General features: G+C 56.2%; 1 protein-coding gene and 1 long non-coding RNA gene across 3 annotated transcripts in view; one reads left to right on the top strand and one right to left on the bottom strand.

Annotated features, from left to right (window-relative positions):
• The window catches only part of ZFYVE28 (zinc finger FYVE-type containing 28), a 72805-nt gene extending 58796 nt beyond the window's left edge, over positions 1-14009 (top strand). For both annotated transcript variants that reach the window (XM_019711498.2, XM_074320295.1), the window contains exons 9-13: positions 7186-7304; positions 8852-8968; positions 9838-9942; positions 12209-12312; positions 12802-14009. In XM_019711498.2, the coding sequence (XP_019567057.2) occupies positions 7186-7304; positions 8852-8968; positions 9838-9942; positions 12209-12312; positions 12802-12933 (577 nt within the window). In that variant the 3' untranslated portion in view covers positions 12934-14009. The remainder of the gene's footprint in view (positions 1-7185; positions 7305-8851; positions 8969-9837; positions 9943-12208; positions 12313-12801) is intronic.
• Positions 14010-14127: 118 nt separating this feature from the next.
• On the bottom strand, positions 14128-19445 carry LOC141568946 (uncharacterized). Its single transcript, XR_012492291.1, has 3 exons — positions 18946-19445; positions 16804-16941; positions 14128-15209 (listed from the first exon to the last, which is right to left on the bottom strand). It is a non-coding gene; the product is annotated as an uncharacterized LOC141568946 (long non-coding RNA).
• Positions 19446-19752: the final 307 nt, after the last annotated feature.

Here is a 19752-nt window from a genome sequence, read left to right as displayed (position 1 = left end):
CTTTAATTACTCTCAGCAAAGTTTTATAGTTCTTACTGTAAAAGTATTACACATCTTTTTTCATATTTATCCCTAAATATTTTATATTTTTGATGCAATTATAAATGGTAGTTGTGTAATTTACATTTCAGTTGTTGATTGCTAATACACAGAAACAGAAATAATTTTTTTTTTTAAGGAAACTTTCTTTTTTTAAAGATTTTATTGGGGAAGGGGAACAGGACTTTATTGGGGAACAGTGTGTACTTCCAGGACTTTTTTCCAAGTCAAGTTGTTGTCCTTCCAATCTTAGTTGTGGAGGGTGCTGTTCAGCTTCAAGTTGTTGTCCTTTCAGTTTTAGTTGTGGAGGGCGCAGCTCAGCTCCAGGTTCAGTTGCCATTGCTAGTTGCAGGGGGCGCAGCCCACCATCCCTTGCGGGAGTCGAACCGCCAACCTCGTGGTTGAGAGGATGCACTCCAACCAACTGAGCCATCCGGGAGCTCAGCGGCAGCTCAGCTCAAGGTGCCGTGTTCAATCCTAGTTGCAGGGGGCACTGCCCACCATCCCTTGCAGGACTCAAGGAATTGAACTGGCAGCCTTGTGGTTGAGAGCCCACTGGCCCATGTGGGAATCGAACCGGCAGCCTTCGGAGTTAGGAGCACAAAGCTCCAACCACCTGAGCCACTGGGCCAGTCCAGAAATAGAAATAATTTTTGTATGTTCAGCTTGTCTCCTGCAGTCTTGCTAAACTCACTTTATTAGTTATGGTAGTTGGTTTTTTAAAAGATTTCCTACATAGATGATCATGTCATCTGTGACTAAAGCCAGTTGTACTCTTTTCTAATTGGATGTCCTTTACTACTTTTTCTTGCCTTTTTGCACGGGGGAGGACCTCCAGTAGTATTGGACAGAAGCATTGACGCAGGATATTTTTGCCTTGTTCCTGATCTCAGAGGGAAAGCACTCAATACCTACCATAAGGTGTGATGATCGCTGTTGGATTTTCAAAGATGCCTTTCGCAGGTTCAGGAAGTTCTCTTCTACTCCTAGTTTACTGAGTTTTTATCAAGAATGTATTGGATTTTCTCAAATACTTTTTCTGTGTCTTTTGGGGATGATCATATAGTTTTTCTTTTGTAATCTGTTAATGTGATAAATTTCGTTGATTGATGTTTAGAGGTTAAGCCAACCTTGCATTCCTGGGATGACCCTCACTAGTCATGAGGTAGTATCCTTTTTATATATTGCTGGCTTTGATTTGCTAAAATTTTGTTGAGAATTTTGCATCTGCTCATGAGGAATGTTGGGCAGTAGTTTTCTTTTCTCAGCATGTTCTTCTCAGGTGTAGGCATGTGAGGAGAGGCACGCTGAGGTCCTACAGTGACCTTGGAGCATTCCCATTTCTTCAATTTGTACAGAAGAGTTTGTGTAGAATTGGTATTATTTCTGCCTTAAATGTTAGGTAGAATTCACCAGTGAAGGTATCTGAGCCAGGTGTTTCCTTTGAAAGAAGGTTTTTAACTACAATTTCAATTCCTTTACTAGATATAGGTTTGTTCAATTACCCATTTCTTATTCAGTGAGTGGAAGAGTTTGTTTGCATGGTCCTTAGTCCCTGCTCCGTCCTCCTGGCTTCCCCTCACACATGCTGAGCCAGGGATGTTTCCCTGCCCAGAACTCTCGGGGGCGCCCTCATCTCCCCCATCTCTTGGGCCCACCCCAGCCCCTCCCCACGGTTGGCCTCCTCATCCCTGCCCACATCCCGATTTCTAGGTGCTCTCTGTGCTGTCCTTATTTGTGCCTTGTGTCACCATCCCCTCCCTCTCTGCCACGACACCCTCCTTGTCTCTTCTACATCAAGTCCCCATAATATGGTCCCACTTGCTGCCTTTGATGATGTCCATGGATGCTTTACCCCTGGCCTCACTGAATCCATGGCTGCATTTTCATTGTTATCCCTGCTCCAAGATGTGGAAACAGGCTCAGAGTTCCAAGCTGGGGATGACCCTCCCATCTATCTGGCCCCAATTTTTGGACCTCCCCTGTAGGACCCCTCGGCCCGTCCCCAGAGCTACCTTCATGTCTTGTGCTCTGCCATGTGACACCTTCCCAGCCCCCATGCTGTGTCCCTTAAGCTCAACGACATGACTAAGGGTCCCTGGTTGGGGAAACACACTCATCCAAATGGTAACAAGGCAGTGCCCAGGCCTGGAAGGGGGCTGACCTCTGTGGGACTTCCTGGGATCCGGGGAGGGGAGGCCACTGGGGCTCACGTCCAGTCTCTCACGTTCTTTACTCTCTCCCGCCAACATCTGCCCCTGCGGCCAGCCTCCCCTTGGCCCAGTGTAGCCCCCACAGACATGCTGGGGATCATCCAACCCAGCTTCCCAGATACAGCTGGCCCCACTCTGGGAGGGTACACGTCCTCAGCCCCGGTTGGCATGTGGGACATGTGGACATCTGTGGCCATGGGGGGGGGCACCCTGCTGGGGGAGCTCCAGGAGAACGGGGCTGGCAGAGTCCAGGCCTATAGCGTTGCAGCTCGTGGTGCAGCCAACCTGTCCCCACCTCCCCTCAGGTCCCAGAGCAGGGCCACAGTCCCTGGTCCTGTCCATCTGCTTCCTGCTCAACTCCCGGTTCCTTCTGACATCAGGGAACTCCACAGTTGGGGTGGGAGATGGGTTTGAGTTGAAGTGGGGTGTTCTTGGTTAGCACTGACCCCTGCTCGGCTCGGGGACGACAGGAGGGCAGGGGCAGGTGCCCAGCATCTCCGGCAGCAGCCTCAGGGGTCATCTTCCTCCCTCCCGGGAGACCAGGAGAATTCCTGTCTGAATAGCCTCTTCCCTGAGGCAGTGCACTTCCTGTCATCTTCACAGAGGCACAAACACAAGAAAACAAGTTTAACGTGCTGAATGTCCTGTGGCAGAGAGACCAGGACACCGTCCTCAGTCAAGTTCACCCGCTGCTTTGGCTCCCCTACTAGACTGTCTCTTGGTGACACACACAGGGTCCCACTCATCCCCGGGACCCCCCTGCACATCCCCACCCTGTCTGTCCAGCAACTGCCCAGAGAGGAGGAGCGCCTTTCCTGTGAACATCTGTTTTCAGTTCTCCTGGGTGTTCACCTTAAGAGTGCAATTCCCAGGTCTTACGGTAAAAGGAGCTGCTGAGCTGTCTTCCAAAGTGACCGCCCCTTGTGAGAGCATCACCAGGGACCTCCAAGGTGCCAATTTTTCCATCTTCACCAACGCTTGTTGTTTTCTTCCTTTTTCTTTTTAAATGATGGCAGTCATCCTGATGGGTGCAGAAGGATATCATGTTGCCATTTTGATTTATTTGCGTTTCTCAAATGACTAATGATGTTGAACATCTTTTCATATGTTTATTGGCCATTTGTCTGTCTTCTTTGGGAAAATGTCTGTTCGTATCCATTGCTCACTCTTCAGCTGGGTTATTTGTCGTTCTGCTGTTGAGTTGGAAGCATTCTTTCTGTATTCTACTTACTATACCCTTACAGATACGTAATTTGCAAAATTTTTCTCCTATTCTGTGGGTTGTCTTTTCACTTTCTTGATGGTGTCTTTGGAAACACAGAAGTTTTTAACTCTGATGAAGCTCAGGTTTGTGTTTTGTCTTTGGTTGTAGTGCTTTTGGCGTCATATCTAAGAGACTGTTGCCTGATCCAAGGCCACAGAGATTTACGTTTTCTTCTAAGAATTTTGGAGTTTTAGTCCTAGGCCTTTGCTTTATTTTGAGTCAATTTTTGCACATGGTGTTAGGTAAGGCGCCGCTTCATTCTTCTGCATATGGAAATGCAGTTAGTTGTTCCAGCACCATTTTTTGAAAAGACTGTTCTTCCTGTATTGCATGGTCTCGGTACCCTTGTTGAAAATCAATTGCCCATAAATGTATCGGTTGATTTCTGAATTCGCAGTCCTGTTCCATTGTAATATCTCTCCCATGCCAGTGTCACAATCTGAATTACTGTAGTTTCATATTAGGTTTCAAATCACGAGTGTGAATCCTCCCACTTTGTTTTTCTTTTCCAAGATCGTGTTGGCTATTCTGGGTCCTTGCATTTCCATATGAATTTTAGGATCAGCTTGTCAATTTCTGCATGGAAAAAAATGGCAACTGATACCTTGATAGGGATTGCATTAAACTGTAGACCAATTAGGGGAGTTTGGCCATCTTAGCAATAGTAAGTCTTCCAGTCCATGAACACAGATGTCTTTCCATTTATTTAGGTCTCCTTTAATTTATTTCAGTGTTATTTTGTAGTTTTCAGTATATAACTCATATTTTTTTTTGTTAAATGTATTTCAGATATTTTAACTTTTTGATGCCATTGCACATAGGTTTAATTTCATTTTCAGCTTGTTTATTGTTACTGTGTCTTAATATAATTGATTTTTTAAAAGTAACAGTTTTATTGATATACAGTGTATATACCATAAAGTTCACCCTTTTAAAGTGTGCAGTTCAGTGGTTTTAAGCATGTATTCACTCTTAACCTTTTGTATTAATGTCAAAGCAATCCAGCCTCTTTGCCACCCAGACCTCCTCAGTTCCTTTTCCTCTGCTCTCCCCTTGCCCTAAACCTTTCCCCCCTACTTTTTGGTAAAATACATATAATATAAAATTTACTATTTTAAGCCTTTTTAAGGTTTCAATTCAGTGGTATTATGCCCGTTCACAATGTTATGTAACCACTACCACTCTCTGTTTGCAGAACGCTTTCATCTTCGCAAACTGAGACTCTGTCCCCATTAAACACTCACTGCCCGTTACCCCCTCCCCAGCCCCTGGCAACCACCATTCACTTTCTGTCCCTATGGATTTGACTCCTCTAGGGACCTCCTGTAAGTGGGATCACAGTATTTGTCCTTTGTATCTGGCTTATTTCACTGAGCAGAATGTCCTCAGGGTTCATCCGTGTTGTCGCGTGTGTCAGAATGTCCTTCCTTGTTAAGGCTGAATAATATTCCGTTGTGTGGATGGGCCACATTCTGTTTATCCCTCCACCCATCAGTGACACTGGGGCTGCTTCCACCTTCTGGCCACGATGATAGTGCAGCTGTGAACATTCCTATACAGCAGGGCCTCGAATAATGTCATTTCGTTCAACTTTATTTTGTTATAACGTTGATGCATCGCCTTAGGAACTTAACTCTTGTTTATATCAAGTAATCTGTGGTATAACAGGTTTCGTTATATGTCATTTCACTTACGTAGAACCTGTGAGTGATGTTAAGTGAGGACTTACTGTATGAATACTTGTTTGAGTCCTGGCTTTCAGATCTTTTGGGTGAAGCTATCACTGAGACTGGGGTTACTGAATGGAAGTTGACCCCCTGGACAGTGAAGTCCACACCCCGTTTCCTTACTCAGCCCCCAGGGCGGGAGGCTGCCAGCCCTACCCTTACTCCAGGCTGAAAGTCAGGGGCTTTGTCTCCAAAAAGCCAGCGACCTGGGAGGGGAGAGCTGTGGATCATTAGGGTCCTAGTGGAGCCTCGAGTGCCCTCGGCTGGCACGCCCAGCCCCACCCCCAGCCTCTTGTTCCAGTGAAATATTAAATACTCATAAATGAATAATCATTATGCTAGAGTGTGCCAATAAAACACACACTCATGCACCCCCCTACTTGACTGGAGGAGGGAAACCGGGAAGCCCTGGGGCCTCTTCCAGCCCAGCCTCCCTCTGCAGCGATAGCTGGAGCTGGTCACCGGCCTGAATTCTCACGTCTTTGTGCTTCTGAATGGCTTTATACCTCAAGGAGGTACCCCTAAGTCAGGCATTGGGCGGCTCTGCGTGTCTCCCCACTGTGTGTAAAGGGACTCACGCAGTGTCAGCAGCATCCTGTCACCGAGAAGGGATCACCAACCCGCCACCACCTCTGCCGACCTGCTCCTGCAGGACCAGACCACGGTTGCTTTGCCATCGCTGATGGGTTTTGCCGGAACATCTGTGCCCTGCGCTGCAGCTGCCCAGGGGCAGAGCTCTGGGTGTGCCGGTGACAGCTCTGAGTGTGGGCAGCTCCTTTGGGACTCATGTGGAGCCAAACGGTCTTTCCAAAGTCACAGGACACCCGCCCCCACCCCCCCGCCCAGTCGGCCTTTCAGTGATCCCTCTGAAATGTGTTTGAGGCAAGCTTCTAGCATGAAAAAAGACCAACTGCCCCCAAACAAAAGGGAAAACGGAGATCGTGCAGGCCACCAATGCAACTTTTTAAAAATTATAACTGATATTTCTAGATAGATAAAATATTTTTCACCCACAAAACTACAATAAGAGCAGGAAATTAAAAACCTGAAAGCAGAAATTAAAATGTCAAGGTGAAATTGAAAGAAAAAAATGGAGGAATTTTCCCAGAAAGTGGGACAAAAGGACAGAAATAGAGATAGGAGGTACAGGATTTAAAGGTTGGGTGGTCAGTACATGCACCCCCTGGAGCAGGGCAATGCTGGCGCCCTGACTTAGTGCAGGCACGACTGTGACTGCCTTTGGAGCCGCCAGGGACCCCTGCTGGCAGACTCAGGAAGCTGAGGCGACACCACTGGGAAGTGGAGAAGGGAAGCGCCTGGTGGTGCAGAAGGACCGCGTCGCAGTGACAGAGCACCATAAGCCAAACCGGGCCTAAGCAGCAGAGACTTACTCCCTTACAGTCTGAAGACAGAAACTGGAAATCCGGCAGGGCCGCACCCCGTTGGAGGCCCGAGGGGAGCAGCAGAAGCCTCTGCCAGCTTCTGGTGGCCACAGGTGTCCCTTGGCTTATGGCTGCAACCCTCTAGTCTCTACATCAGGTCCCTGCAACTCCTCCTGTCCCCTGTGTGTCTGTCTCCTCTTCCATCTCCTATAAAGACACGTGTCATTGGATCAGGGCCACCAGATAATCCCCAATGATTTTCTCTCAACATCTTTACCTTGATTACAGCTGCAAAGACCTTTTTCCAAATGAGGTCACGTTTGCATTTTCCAGGGGTTAAGGTGGACATGTCTTTCTCGGGGCCCCCTTCAACCCACTGCAGAGGCTGTACGTGGGTGCAGTGAGCCTTCCACAGGAGGAAGTGAGGGCGTAATGTTAAACCGAATGCAGGAAGGGCAGCTCAATGCGAGGCGTGGGAGCCTGGGCGGCTCAGAGATCTTGGGCTCTTGGGCTCCCTGCCATGGCCCTGCTAAGCACCCTGTGTTTGCTTCTCTCTGCAGTGGCTCCATGGTGGACAAGCCCGCGCTGGAGGCGGCCCCCGCAGCCACAAGGGAGAAGATCCGGTCCAGGTTCCACGGCAGCCACGACCTCATCCACCGCCTGTTTGTCTGCATTTCAGGTGCCACGTGTGGGCCTATCGTGGGCGTGCAACACTCCGGTCTGTGCTTTGGGGAGCACCCAGTGCCGCGTGTGGATGGCCACACCTGATGTCCGCTGGTGTTGGTCGTACCAGCTGATGTGGGGGTGCTGGTGGTGCCTGGTCCTGTCCGGGGCTTTCCCACTGTGTCATGTCATCGTCCACAACCCCTATGATGAGCCCATGTGCCCAGCAGAGAGGAGGCCTTAATTCTTCACCAGGGTTCCCCAGCTGTGAGTGGGGGACCATTCCCCATGGCCCCTCAGTTACCCACACAGGGAGGTTCTGCTCATTTTGTGGTTTAGATTTTATTGTACATTCTGACTAATTTTGTTTCCTCTCTCGGGATGGTTGGCAGGGTGAGGGAGATGACTTCTTTGTCTCCCAGGGAATTCAGAGAGGGGAGTGAGCACAAAAGGTGTCGCTTTAGTGTTTTCCTTTCGTTTTGTGTGTTTTAAATAACCAACGCGTTCACGTGGTTCAAAAGTATAAAGTGTGAAGTCCCCCTGGGAGAGGAGCTCAGCGGCGCTTGTCACGCAGCCGGGCTCTGCCCCCTGCCTGGTGCCTCCTCTGTGCCCGAGGAGTGGCAGAGGTGAGGGAAGCCTGTGGACTGGCGTCACTGCACAGTCAAGATCGTGGTCCCAGGGGAGCCTTCTGCACTGCTGAGGGCCCCATGGGCACAGCCCGAGCAAGGCCAGGTGGCACCAGGGGGACCTTGTCTCTGAGCTTCTGTTCGCTTATCTACCAGAATGGACCACATGGTTGGTTTTGAGGGTGAAGGAACATGGTGCCTAGTGGGTGTTCAGTGCAGCCGCTGGCATGAGGAACCCTCCGGAAGCATGTAATGTGTCACAGGGCATCCATAGTCCGGCTTTGCTGTAAATGGCAGCCTGGCCAACCCCTTAAGGAGCCAGCATTGCTTTTCACTGAGGAAGGTGGAGTCGACCTAATTTTGGGAGGGAGGGAACCTCTGCAGCTAGGGTGGGGGAAGTGTTTTTCCTACCAGGAAGTGACTGGCAGCTGGTGTGGGGAGCTGGGCACCACCTCTTCGCAGGGTCTACTCTCGGCCCCCAAGCCACAAGGGACCCCTGTGGTCGTCCTGAAGTCCTTACTTAGCCAAAATGTTTGCCTGGGGAGGGGGCACAACTAGGTGCCCGAGTGGCCATGATGGTGAAAGGTGCTGCCGTGGGGTGGGCACAGTTTGGGGCTCCCGGATCACCCCTCAGTGAGCACCCAGGACTGCTTAGAAGTGGTGGCTATGACCCTAAGGATAAGATGTATGGGTGAGAACGACCACCCACCACGGTGGGGATGCTCGGGATTTCTTCCCCTCCCCGGCCTTCTCTGACTCCCGAACTTTTGCTTCTGCCAAGGATTGTCACCCAGGGGTGGGTGGCCTCCTCTTGCTCTGACCCATCTGAGGACACACTGGTTTGGACCATGAGCTCTGGCCAGGTTTCACCAGCTGGCAGCACCACGTCCCTGAGCTGGCCAACCTAACCCACCCTGCCCTTGTCCCCCTCCCCCAGGTGTGGCTGACCAGCTGCAGACCAACTACGCCAGTGACCTGAGAAGTATTCTCAAGACCCTCTTTGAGGTCATGGCCACCAAGCCAGAAACGGACGACAAGGAAAAGTTAAAGAAGGGTGAGCGCCAGCTGAGATGGGCTGTGCGGCTCTCACACACGCGTGTGCCCTCACACACACAGTCACACGTGCCTGTTCACACACACGTGCTGTCACACACACACTCACGTCTCACATACTCACGTGTATGCTCACACACGGACGTGCTCTCACATGCCCTCGCATGCTCTCACACGCTCACACATGCTCTCACACACACTCACGTGCTCACATGCTCACACACACGTGCTCCGGGCAGGCACAGATAAGGCAGCGAGCTTGCCCCTTGTTCCTTGGAAGGATGTGGCAGGGCCCCAGAGTAGGGAAGGGGCCGGACCCCTGCTTGCCCCGCCTCTGCTGGGCTGCCCCTCATCACAGGGCTTCCACTCAAGGAGTCTGGGTGTGCGGGGCTGGCCCCAGCCCAGCAGGGCACCACCCGCCGGCAGGGGCAGGAGCAGTCTGTCCCGTGTGCCGACCCAGTTCTGCCTCCCAGAACTGGCCGCATTGACCCCCCAACCACCAGGCCGCATTGCCCGCAACAGCCACGGAATTCTGGGCAGGGCTGCTTTCTGGAACATCACAGTTTCGAAAAGGCACGTGACATGAACTGGCTCTGTAAGCAAGGATGGTGGGCCCCTCACGCCGTGTCCAGGCCTCAGGGTTCACAGTCAGGGGACCTGACCATGCAGACAGTACAGGGGCCCCAGGACTGGGGGCCCCCAGGGAGGAGCAACCCACGGGAGCAGTTGGCAAGGGCTGCAGTGTCTGACTCCGGGCGCTGTGGGTCCTGGGTGGGCTTAGGGAGCTAAGCCTCTGCTGGCAGCACTGCAGTGCACCCACCAGGGACAGGTGTGGTGCATGGACCCCAGGGGTCACCATTTCTCTTCTAGTCACCCAGACCCTGCGGAGTGCAGCCTTGGAAGACTGCGCCCTGTGCCAGGAGACTCTGTCGTCCTCCGAACTTGCGGCCAAGACTCGAGATGGGGACTTGGAAGGTGGGTGGGGGCTCTGGGACCAGGGATGACACTCTCTGAGTGCTGAGCCAAGAGTGGGGACCCTGTCTGGACACTTCCTTTCTGTCCCCGACCACAGTCTCCGTAAAGACAGTGTACCTCCAGCTGGGGGCCCCTCCCCAGAGGCCTTCTGGGCATCTGGCTTCCCATGGGGAGAGCCTCCCCTTCCAGTATCTTCACCTCTGCTCCCAGGTGGATACACAGGCCCCCTTAGCCACCACCTCAGGCCAACCTCCGGTCTGTGTTTTAATGTCTCCTAGTCTGGGGCCCACAGGCCTGAGGAGCAAAGAGCTGCAGGGTCCAGGCCTTTGGGTGGGCTGGTGGTGGCTGGTCCTGGGGCACAGGTGCACACTGGATCCCCAGCCTTCACAGGAACCTCTGCAGGGAGATGCAGGCATACTCTGGTCATGTGGGAGCTGGGACCCTCTGCTCCTCCAATAGCCCTGCGATCAGCCAGGACCCCCTGTTCCCCTACTAGCCCAGGGGTCGTCCGGGACCCCCTGCTGCTCCACTAGCCCGGCAGTTGGCCAGCTGGGGACCTGGTGGCTTGGTGGGGAGGAGCTTCAGGGTAGGCTGGGGCACTGACAGCACCTCTGCGGGGAGGGGGCTCGAGGCCTGGGAGAGGCGCCAAGATGAGTGACAGCACATAGGCTTGAGTGGGTATCACAGGTGACCAGAGCCGAGAAGGAGGCTAAAGCCAACCCAGTGACAGGCCAGAGGTGACACCACTCCTGTCGTGCCTGGCCAACCGGGGTGGCCCCTACCAGTCCCCAGCTCACGGCCTCCCTGTGTTCTGCCTCGTACCAGCGTACACATCAGTGCTGTCTTTGCTACGATCCCTGGGGGTGACAGGCTGCGGGGTGTGAGGGGTCAGGAGCAGCACAGGCTCCCCACCTTCCTGAGCTCCCTGTCTCAGCTTCTTTACCTTTCTGTGAAAATCGGATGCGATGTGATGCTATAAAGCGCCTGTCACAGGAACTCAGAGCCCTCTGCTCGTGGGATTGAATGTAATGAACTGTGGGGTCTGGAGTGGCCAATGCACGCCCCTGAGCTGCCAGCCCAGCCTGCTCCATGGCAGGGCCTGGGCCCTGGAACGTCACGGAGAAGTGGGTGCCAGGCCCAGGAGGTCCTCTGGACACTCACAGTCCTCAGGCGAGAGTCTACACTCCTCTGTCTCAGCTGGAGACCCAGCCTGACGTGGCCCCCAGGGGCTGCACATGTGCTGGCTGGGACTTCATGGGACCAGCCAAGGATTTTACGGGGTGGGGTGTGGGCTAGCATGAGAAATGATCCCTCTGCGGTGTGGGGTGAGCTGACAGGATCCTTGGGAGGATGGCAGGTGAGGAGGAGGCAAGCTGAGGTGAGGAGAGCTCGGGCCTCCAGTGGACGGGTGGCCTTGCCCAGTCCCACTTGGAGGAGCTCAGGGTAAGGCCTGGGGTCGTGGAGGGTAGACAGGACGTCTGAGCACACTCTGTGGCCCGAGGGAGCTGTCCGAGGTGACGTCGGTACTGACCTCAGACCTGGTATACAGTGGGCCCCTCGGTGGGAGGGAAGTGGCCATTTTGTGTAAGGCGCTTCTCCCCACACCAACACGCCCCCCAAATTCCGGAGCAGACCTCACCAGGGGCTCCCACCTGCAGGAGGAGGTGGCCCCTGGCCCCTGGCTGGACTCCACAGGTGTCAGGGAGGGGTAGGCAGCCAGCCTTGGCCTCCAAAAGAGGAGACAGGCTGTCTACCTGGCCCCCAGCCCGTCCTCCCTGAGAACCTCAGAACTGCAGGGGGTGAAGGACAGCATGGGTGGGCAGGGCCGGGACCCCTGACCCCAACAGAGTGTTGATTGAGGAGTTGACAGAGGAGGTCGATGTCTTCATTTCTCAGCCCCCACCTTTGCCCAAGGGCACTGCCAGGTGGGTGCTGACAGGGAGAGGTTTGGGAGAGGGTCACCTAGGTGGATACACCTGCCCACGTCCTGAGTCCTGGGGGAGGCACAGGCTGCTGCTGGGCTCTGATCAGTGGGCACTGCCCACAGCTGCAAAGCTCCCATCCATGGGATGTTGCCAGTTTCCCAAACCATAGCCAGTGATGAGTGCCGGGAGGAGTGGAGACAAGCAGGGCGGGGCCACTGGGGCCACCCGACCAGAGGTTCCTGCGCATGTACCACCTCAGACCCCTCACCCGCCCACCTGCCCCTACTGGCACCCCCGCATGGCTCCCTTGCCTGATGTGTCCCCCACTCTTGTTGTCACAGACCCGCCCGAGTGGGTCCCAGACGAGGCCTGTGGCTTCTGTACCGCGTGCAAAGCGCCCTTCACCGTCATCCGCAGGAAACACCACTGCCGCAGCTGCGGGAAGGTACGTGGGACGCAGAGGCCGGAGGTTGTCCCCACCTGGGTGTTGCACCCTGGGGGCCCGCCCACAGACACAGCACAGGATCTGGAAGTCAGCGAGGCTGGCAAGGCCTTTGGGGTCCGTGCACAGGCCCCAAGTCCAGGCCTGCTGTGACTGGCACAAGGCCTGGACTCCAGGTGCTTGGTCCACTGAGTCTGGACAATGCCTGGCCCAGTCCCGGCTGCTTCAGAGCTGGGGAGGGAGAGGGAACAGAGGGGCTGGACAGGAGCCTGCAGCAGCCCTGGGGTGGGGCCAGGACGCCCTCCTTGAGCTTGGCCTCCTGGGGCTGCAAACTGACCCAGGTTTTCCTGAAGGTTCCAGCCCCACACAGGGCCTGTGAAGGCCCTGCCTGGTCTGGGGGTTTCTGTGGGGGCCACGGTCAGGGAGGCTGAGGCTGGGGGGCTGTGGGATGCCCCCAGCTCACTGGGCCCGCCACCCTGCCTTTCCTTCCAGATCTTCTGTTCGCGCTGCTCCTCCCACTCTGCCCCACTGCCCCGCTACGGGCAGGTGAAGCCAGTCCGCGTGTGCACACACTGCTACGTGTTCCACGTCACACCCTTCTACAGCGACAAGGCAGGCGTCTGACAGCGCCGGCCCTCGCCAGACTTCCAGGGCCCAAGAGGCTCCCAGGAAGGCACCCAGGAAGGCTCCCCGACCCCTCCTTCCAGGTGCTGGCTTCCAGAGGGTTCACTGCATTTCATCAAGTTGCTGCCACGGAGACTTCCAGAACTTCAGTGCCTCCGTCCCAGCCGCGCTGGTCGCCCGACCCGTGGGGACCCCAGGCTAGCTGCAGGGGCCAACAGGAGGTCAAGTTTGGCCAGCGAGGGTACCCAGGTTGCCAGGTGGCTGCACAGGCATGGGGGCTCTCCCCCTGCCTGTCCACTGGCCCGCTGAGTTGCTGCCCCAAGGCTCGGCCAACGCAGAAGGCCTGCTCAGCGCTTGCTCGTGACAGGGAAGTGGGGTCCTGTTCTGAGCCCCAGGCAACCTCAGTACTGGGGCTAAACCCGGGGCAGATAGTGGACACCTCCGGGTGAAGAGCCAGGCCTCAGGGCCCTGCAGGGCTTCCCGTGTGCTTGCTGAACAAGAAAGGGCGTTCACTGTCTCCCCTGGGCCCCAGAACCACAGCACCCACCCCATCCCCGGGCACCACCCACTCCCCACTCCCTTGAGGACCTCAGCTGAGCAACACGCATCTCTTTATACCCAGTGGTCCTCTGGGAAAGCAGCGTGCCCCTGTGTTGCTTGCCCGCCCCCGTCCACCAGCTTGTGGGGAGGGGCAGCGTAGAGACCCACAGGCAGAGGTTTCTAGGTCTTTGGGTGGCCACTTGGCTGCCACTATCCCTTCCCTCTGCACCCCTGGGACTTTGGCTCACCTCCTCAGACCCCCGAGTATCCCGGGTCCCAGCTCGGACACCTCCTCAGGCTTAAATCTCAGGCTTCACATTGCAATGTCGATTGCAGCTTTATTTTTAGAGAGATGACACACCTACTGCTTCTTTTATAGGATAAAACGCAATTACTATTTAACAGTGGAATACACATGCATAAAAATGGCTTCCGGGGGGAGTATATAATAGAGTAAATATTATGTATTGAGATTATCTTTATTTTCTAAATGCTATAATTTGAAACCATTTCCATAAATCTATTTATGGACTGCAGACACTGTTTCCTGTGTGAGCACGGACGCCTTTTTCTCCACCTCAGAAGTGTGGTGTTCTTGCTAACATGCATTGTCCCTAGGGAAGTGGGGGGCTTCTGGACTTTCAGGATAATAGAAGGGCAGGACTTGGCTTCCCACCAGCCTCCAGGAGAGGGGGACCACCACCCCCACCCCTGCCTGCGAGGGCTCCAGGGCTCCGTTGCTTGCCCCCTGGGGACTTGTGGCCACTCTACCCTTCTACAAGGTTGTCCCCATCCCACGGGCAGACCCAGGACCGGGGGTGCAGAGGGGTTAGTCTAAGGCAGAGTTTCCCCACTCAGGAACGATCTAGAAGGAATGGCCTGCTGCCCACCCACAGCAGGGGCTCGGGCCTGGAGCCCCTGGGGTTGGTGGCAGGGAGAGTGCCACGGGCTTCTGATTGGGAATCAGCCCTGCAAGCCAGCCTTGGACCTGGAGCAGGTTCGCCTTCTCGATCTTTCATCACCATCATCATCATCTGTAACCATCTTCTGAGTTCTGTCCCCTCTACTCCTCACGACAATCCATCTAGGGAGCAGTGTCCCTGTGTCACAGATGGGAAAACTGAGGCTCATGGATGTGGCTAGGCGGCACAGCCAGGTTGTGGCGTTTTAGGAGTGTCGCACGAGAGGCGAAGACCGCGTGCCCTGTGCCCTGAGGAGCCCACTGGCTGTACCTGGAGGCCTCTCTGGGGGACAGGCGCGCCACCAGCATCAGGCACTCCCATCTGGCAGCTGGAGGAAGGCTGGGGGACTGGCAGGAGCCGGGCACACCTGGGTCTAAATGCTCAGTCCTGGGGAGAAGGCCTTCCCGCTCTCCAACCCCCTAAGCTTCTGGTAACAGGCAGGGCCTAAGCCTTGCTAGGCCCCCACAAGTACTTAGGACCCAGATGCAGCCGGCAGCTCCCGGGGCAGATCCCCCAAGGATGGAGGGGCTCAGGAGACCTGGGAGCAGAGAGCCACCATACCTGGCCTCAGGGAGGTGGCACTGGTAAGGGGGGAGGGAGTAGCCCAACAGGTCCTTCCTCCCACTGCAGGCCCAGTTCAGCCCAGAGGCCCCCTGCACACCCCCACACACCTGGTCTCTGGAGGTGCCCTTGCTGCCTGCCCCCACTTGTGGGATGGAGTGCCCAGGAGCTCTCAGGCCCGGCTGGCCTCCCCTGAGCAGGAGCTGTGTGACACTGGAGCAGGAAGCACATGAAAGGAGAGAGACTGTTAGTGTCATGGGTGCTGATGAAGGTAATGGGACAATATCCCCCCACCAGGCCAAGTAGGAGGGGCAGAGTTGGGGGACGCACCCCTTCCCCTCCTGTCTGGGCTCCCTCCAGGGGCCCTGCTGCAGTCCCTAATGGCCACCAGGGGGCACCCCTCCTACCTCCTCTCAATGTGACCTGGCTGCCAGGGTGTTGGGGGCAACTGGAGTGCTGCCTGCAGGGGTCACCCCACTGTGGACGGGCACTCCAGGTCCAGACAGGGCCCCCAATGCAACTGCACTCTCTGTCCAGGTCCTGCAGGGCGTGGAGTGTCCAGAGACAGTCCCAAGATAGACCACGCCCCAAAAGGCTCAGGGATGGGGGAGGAGGGATCCAGGTCAGAGCTGGACACCTTGGACGACCGGGGCTAAGGTGGTGGCTGACCGTGCCAGGAGGGAGCAGCTTCCCAGCTATTCCTGGGTCCTCCTGTTCTCTGGACTCTGCACCAGAGCTAGGAGAGGCAGGCAGGACCCAAAGTACCCACACCATGGGGATCAGCATGCCCAGGATGCCTTCCTGGAGGTGCTTGTTTCCTGCCTGGCCTACCCAGAGCCACCTCCTCCAGGCAGCCTTCCCATTCAGCAGAGGCCCCCGCCCACCCTCATACATGTTCTCCAATCAGAGCCCCGGGGCCCTTTGCAGGCATCAGCAAACTTGTCAGCCTCTCCTGCCTCTGAGATGGGAGGAGCGATTCCAGACCGGCACGGAGCAATTGCTCAAACACAATGTCACACCAAAGACTTAAACACCAGCAAGGCTTTGGTTCTGCTGCTGCGCTCATTTGCTCCCAAATGGTTAGGGCAGCCCAGGCTGGAGCCTGCACCTGAACCCAGACACTCCAGACCTGCCTGCCCGTGGGGATCTGCAGGTCAGGGGCCATTGGAGCTGGCTGAGCCAGCTGGGCCCTGGGGGGGTGAGCAGTGTGTCTGTGGAAAATAGGGTGCCAGAGCTAGAGGCCAGAGCAGCCCTGAGAGTTTGAGAAATGGTGATGCCCCCAGCAGGGTGGGGGGGACACAGATGGAGAATAAGGCACCAAATGTCATGAGGGCAATGGCGAGTCATGGCAGAGCTCTGAGCAGGGGGGACACGTTCAGATTTGTGGTTTAGACATCTCAAAGGGAGGAGGAGTTGGTGGGGCAGAGGCCAGGGTCCCCACTGTTGGGACCTCAGCTCCATCAAAGGCAGTAACACAGCTTAGCCACAGTGACAGCTGTGACCTTACTGTCCCCTAACCCCATCACTCAGGACCCTGTGACCTGAAAGGCCTCTGCACCCTCTGACGGAGGCAGCTCAAGTCACCCTTGCCAGAGCCCAACCTGCTGCCCTCTGAGTGTAGAAGCAGCTGGATGACCGGGACCCTGGGCTGGGAAGTTGGGGGTGAGCTTCCTGGGCTCAGGCCCTCAGGGCATCCTGCCTGAGACTAGGAAGCCTCCACTTTGGCTTTATGTTAGGCTATGCAGACATTTAACCACATCTTGATTTTGTATTTTGTCTTCTTATTGTATTCTGGAGACATTTTTACCTGAGTGTTAAACTTCTTGAAGACCCCGGAATGCTCAGAGGCCTGTGTGCTGCCCACGGCGGGCCAGCTTGAGCAGCCATCACTCCGCCCCAGGTTTGACCATGATTCTGATACTGACCGATGGCGACTGGGCAGGCCCTGCGTTAGAAGCACTTGCTGATTTGGGGCTGATGTTTATTCCTGCCACCTCCCTTTGTGCTGAGCCTGCAGCTGCCCATGCATTCCTCAGGGTACCCCACCACCTCCCCAAGCAGCAAGTACTGTCAATTTCATTTTATAGCTGGGGAAACTGAGGCTCAGAGACATTGCGTGACTTGGCCAAGGTGTTGTGGCCAGACTAGAATCCAGAGTGGCTTTGCGGAAAGGACCCATAACAGGAGCTCCCCAGGAGTCTCCCCTGGTCCTGGAACCCACCAGGCATCTCAGCACGGGAGCCAAGGCTAGGCTCTCTGTCCCCAGGCCCCGCAGACCTGCCTGCAGGGAGCTGTCCAAACCGGCCATCCCAGGGGTCTGAGGAGAGGCAGGCTGTGGGCTGCCAGATTCCAGCCCCCACCCAGGGCTGGGCCCCCTCTTGGACTCTAAATGGAGATAAGGGTGGAGGGCTGGGCTTCCAGGTGGGAGGCCTGAGGTGTCTGCCTCCTCTCCCTGGGCATGGACTTTGCTGGTTCCTACTGGGACAGGTCCCTGCACTAGATAAGGGGCAGGAAGGGCTGAGCAGGAGTAGAAAAGGGAGACAGGTGAGGAGGCGCCTGGCCTGGGCTCAGGGGAGGTTCCCTGGAGGAGGTGCTGGGTACCTGCTGGAGACATGCCCTACAGAACTGGGCCTACAGGTGGCACTGCACCCGACAGCCTGGGACCCCGACGCATCTGCCTGCACCAGGTCCCCCGCCTTCTTCTCAGCCCCTTCTTCACGCAGCCCTCCCACCCCTCTTGCACCCCTACTCTCTGTGGTGTTGTGCCCACACTCAGGTGGTGGGGAGCCCCTCGGGCACCTGGTGTGGCTGGAGAAGGGATCCCCGAAATGGCCTAGATGTAGATGGAGGTAAGGTGGGGGCCACCCCCTTTGCTCTCAGGCTGGGAGGCAGCAGGCACACAGCTCCCACAGTCACCCCTGGTCGCCTGATCTGCCTGCTGTGGCACAGGGTGCACCTCACACCCCTCCACTGGAAGGATGGTGGGCATGGGGCACGTCCACCCACGCAGGGCTAGGTGCTGCTTTAGGACTGAGGCCAGCAACCCACCCTTCACATAAGCAGGGATGGCGTGATGAGCAGCTGCTGAGCTGGGGTCCACCTCCTATACCCCAAAGCCCAGAATGCACCTGCCCCTTCCCAGACTTGGGTGCCCTCCTTTACTCTGCATCGGGAGCAGCCCTCCAGACTAACCTGGAGAGCCACTGCACCCAGCTCTCGACAGGGGCACTGCCCTGGCCCTGGGGTAGCTGTCAGGCAGGAGCAGGAAGCACGGCCTTAATATCAAGGGGTTGTTTTACTGTCCGTGCAGGGCTGTCTGAGGGCAGTGTCCAAGCTCCCCACGGGTTCTGCCACTCTGCGGGGCACACGTTCCGAACCCTATGTCTCAGATCACACAGCAAGTCATGCTGGGCCAGGAGGTGGCCTGGTCTCTGCCCTCCTGCGTCACCAGCCCTGCGTCACATATATGGGAGCACTAATGTCCATTCCATGGGGACTTCCGGGAGACCCTGGGGAACCCGGAAACCTCAGGATTCCCAGTTGCCTTATCTACAAATTGGGGATGCAGATACACACAAGGTTTTTTGTAGTTTTTGTTACGTTTTGTGGGCTGCAGCAGTGCTCCCTCCCCAATTTAGAACTTCTGTGGGGAATCCAGCCACCTTATCCCCCACTCTCCCTGCTGGTCCCATCCTCAAGAGCTGCCCAGCCACCAATCTTAATAACCAGCGACAGGGAAGACCAACGGTGACTGAGGCCAGTCTGTGGCTGCCCCAGGGCTGCCAGTCCCTGCTCCTATGGGGCCATCTTAGGGTCAGGGGTTGCCAGGGCCACCGGCCAGCTGGAAGCTTGAGATGCTGTCTCCCTGCCCATGGAGGGCACCTCTCTTCCCCAGAATGTGCTCCCTTGGCCAGAGGGCACCAGCGCCTGCCTCTCCGAAAGTCCTCACCATTCCGACCAGACAGGAGCACGCAGCCTTCCACGCGTGGGAGCCCCTCCAGGCTGTGTCGGCAAATCTTTGCCCCGCTTCTCCAGGCCTAGAGCCCCTCCTTCAGCTCTGGGGTCCGCTAGACAGCTCTGAGAGAGACACCCCACCCGGGCCTCAGCTTCCCAGCTGAGATCCTCAAGGAGGTTTGGCTTTTAGGCTCAGACTGTCTGCGCCCCTCTTCCAAGCCCCGGGCTCTCCTGGGATCACTCTGCGTCCCAGGAAGGGGTCGTTTTGCAGCCCTACGCGAGACCACCAAGGACACCGCCAGGCCCCGTGCTGCCGCGGAGCCAGTGCTACAGATGGCTCAGGGGCAAGAGGTTCCCTCTCACTGTGTGCAGACCCGGGAGCGGAGAGGCGCTCCAGACGCTCCCCGCGCCCTAACAGGCCCGTGCGCAGGGCCGGGCGTCGGGCAGTCCCACCGCGCTCTGCTTCCTCTCGGCAACGCGTTCGGCCGCGGCGTCCTCATTGGCCGCGAGCCTCGCAGCCAGCCATTGGTCCGCGGTGCCTATTTTACATAGACCGCTCTGGGCCAATCAGCGTGCGGCGCCTACTTAACATGCACGCCGGCCGCCAGTCAGCTAGCGCGGGGGCCGGGCCACCACGTGCTGTTGCTAAGCTTGGGCTTCTAAATTGTTACTAGCGCGGCGGGCCTATCCCAACCGAGCATCGCATCTGTCAACATTCTCGGCCCGACCCGAGGCGTTCGGCCGGTTCCGATTGGCCTGACTGGGGCCAACGTCCGCCCCCGAAGCCCGAGTGCTGGCCCCC

The sequence above is a fragment of the Rhinolophus sinicus genome, linkage group LG02 (assembly GCF_036562045.2).
Source record: "Rhinolophus sinicus isolate RSC01 linkage group LG02, ASM3656204v1, whole genome shotgun sequence".
NCBI lineage: Eukaryota > Metazoa > Chordata > Mammalia > Chiroptera > Rhinolophidae > Rhinolophus > Rhinolophus sinicus.
Note: the sequence above shows the minus strand (reverse complement) of the source record. Positions and strands in the feature narration are given on the sequence as shown.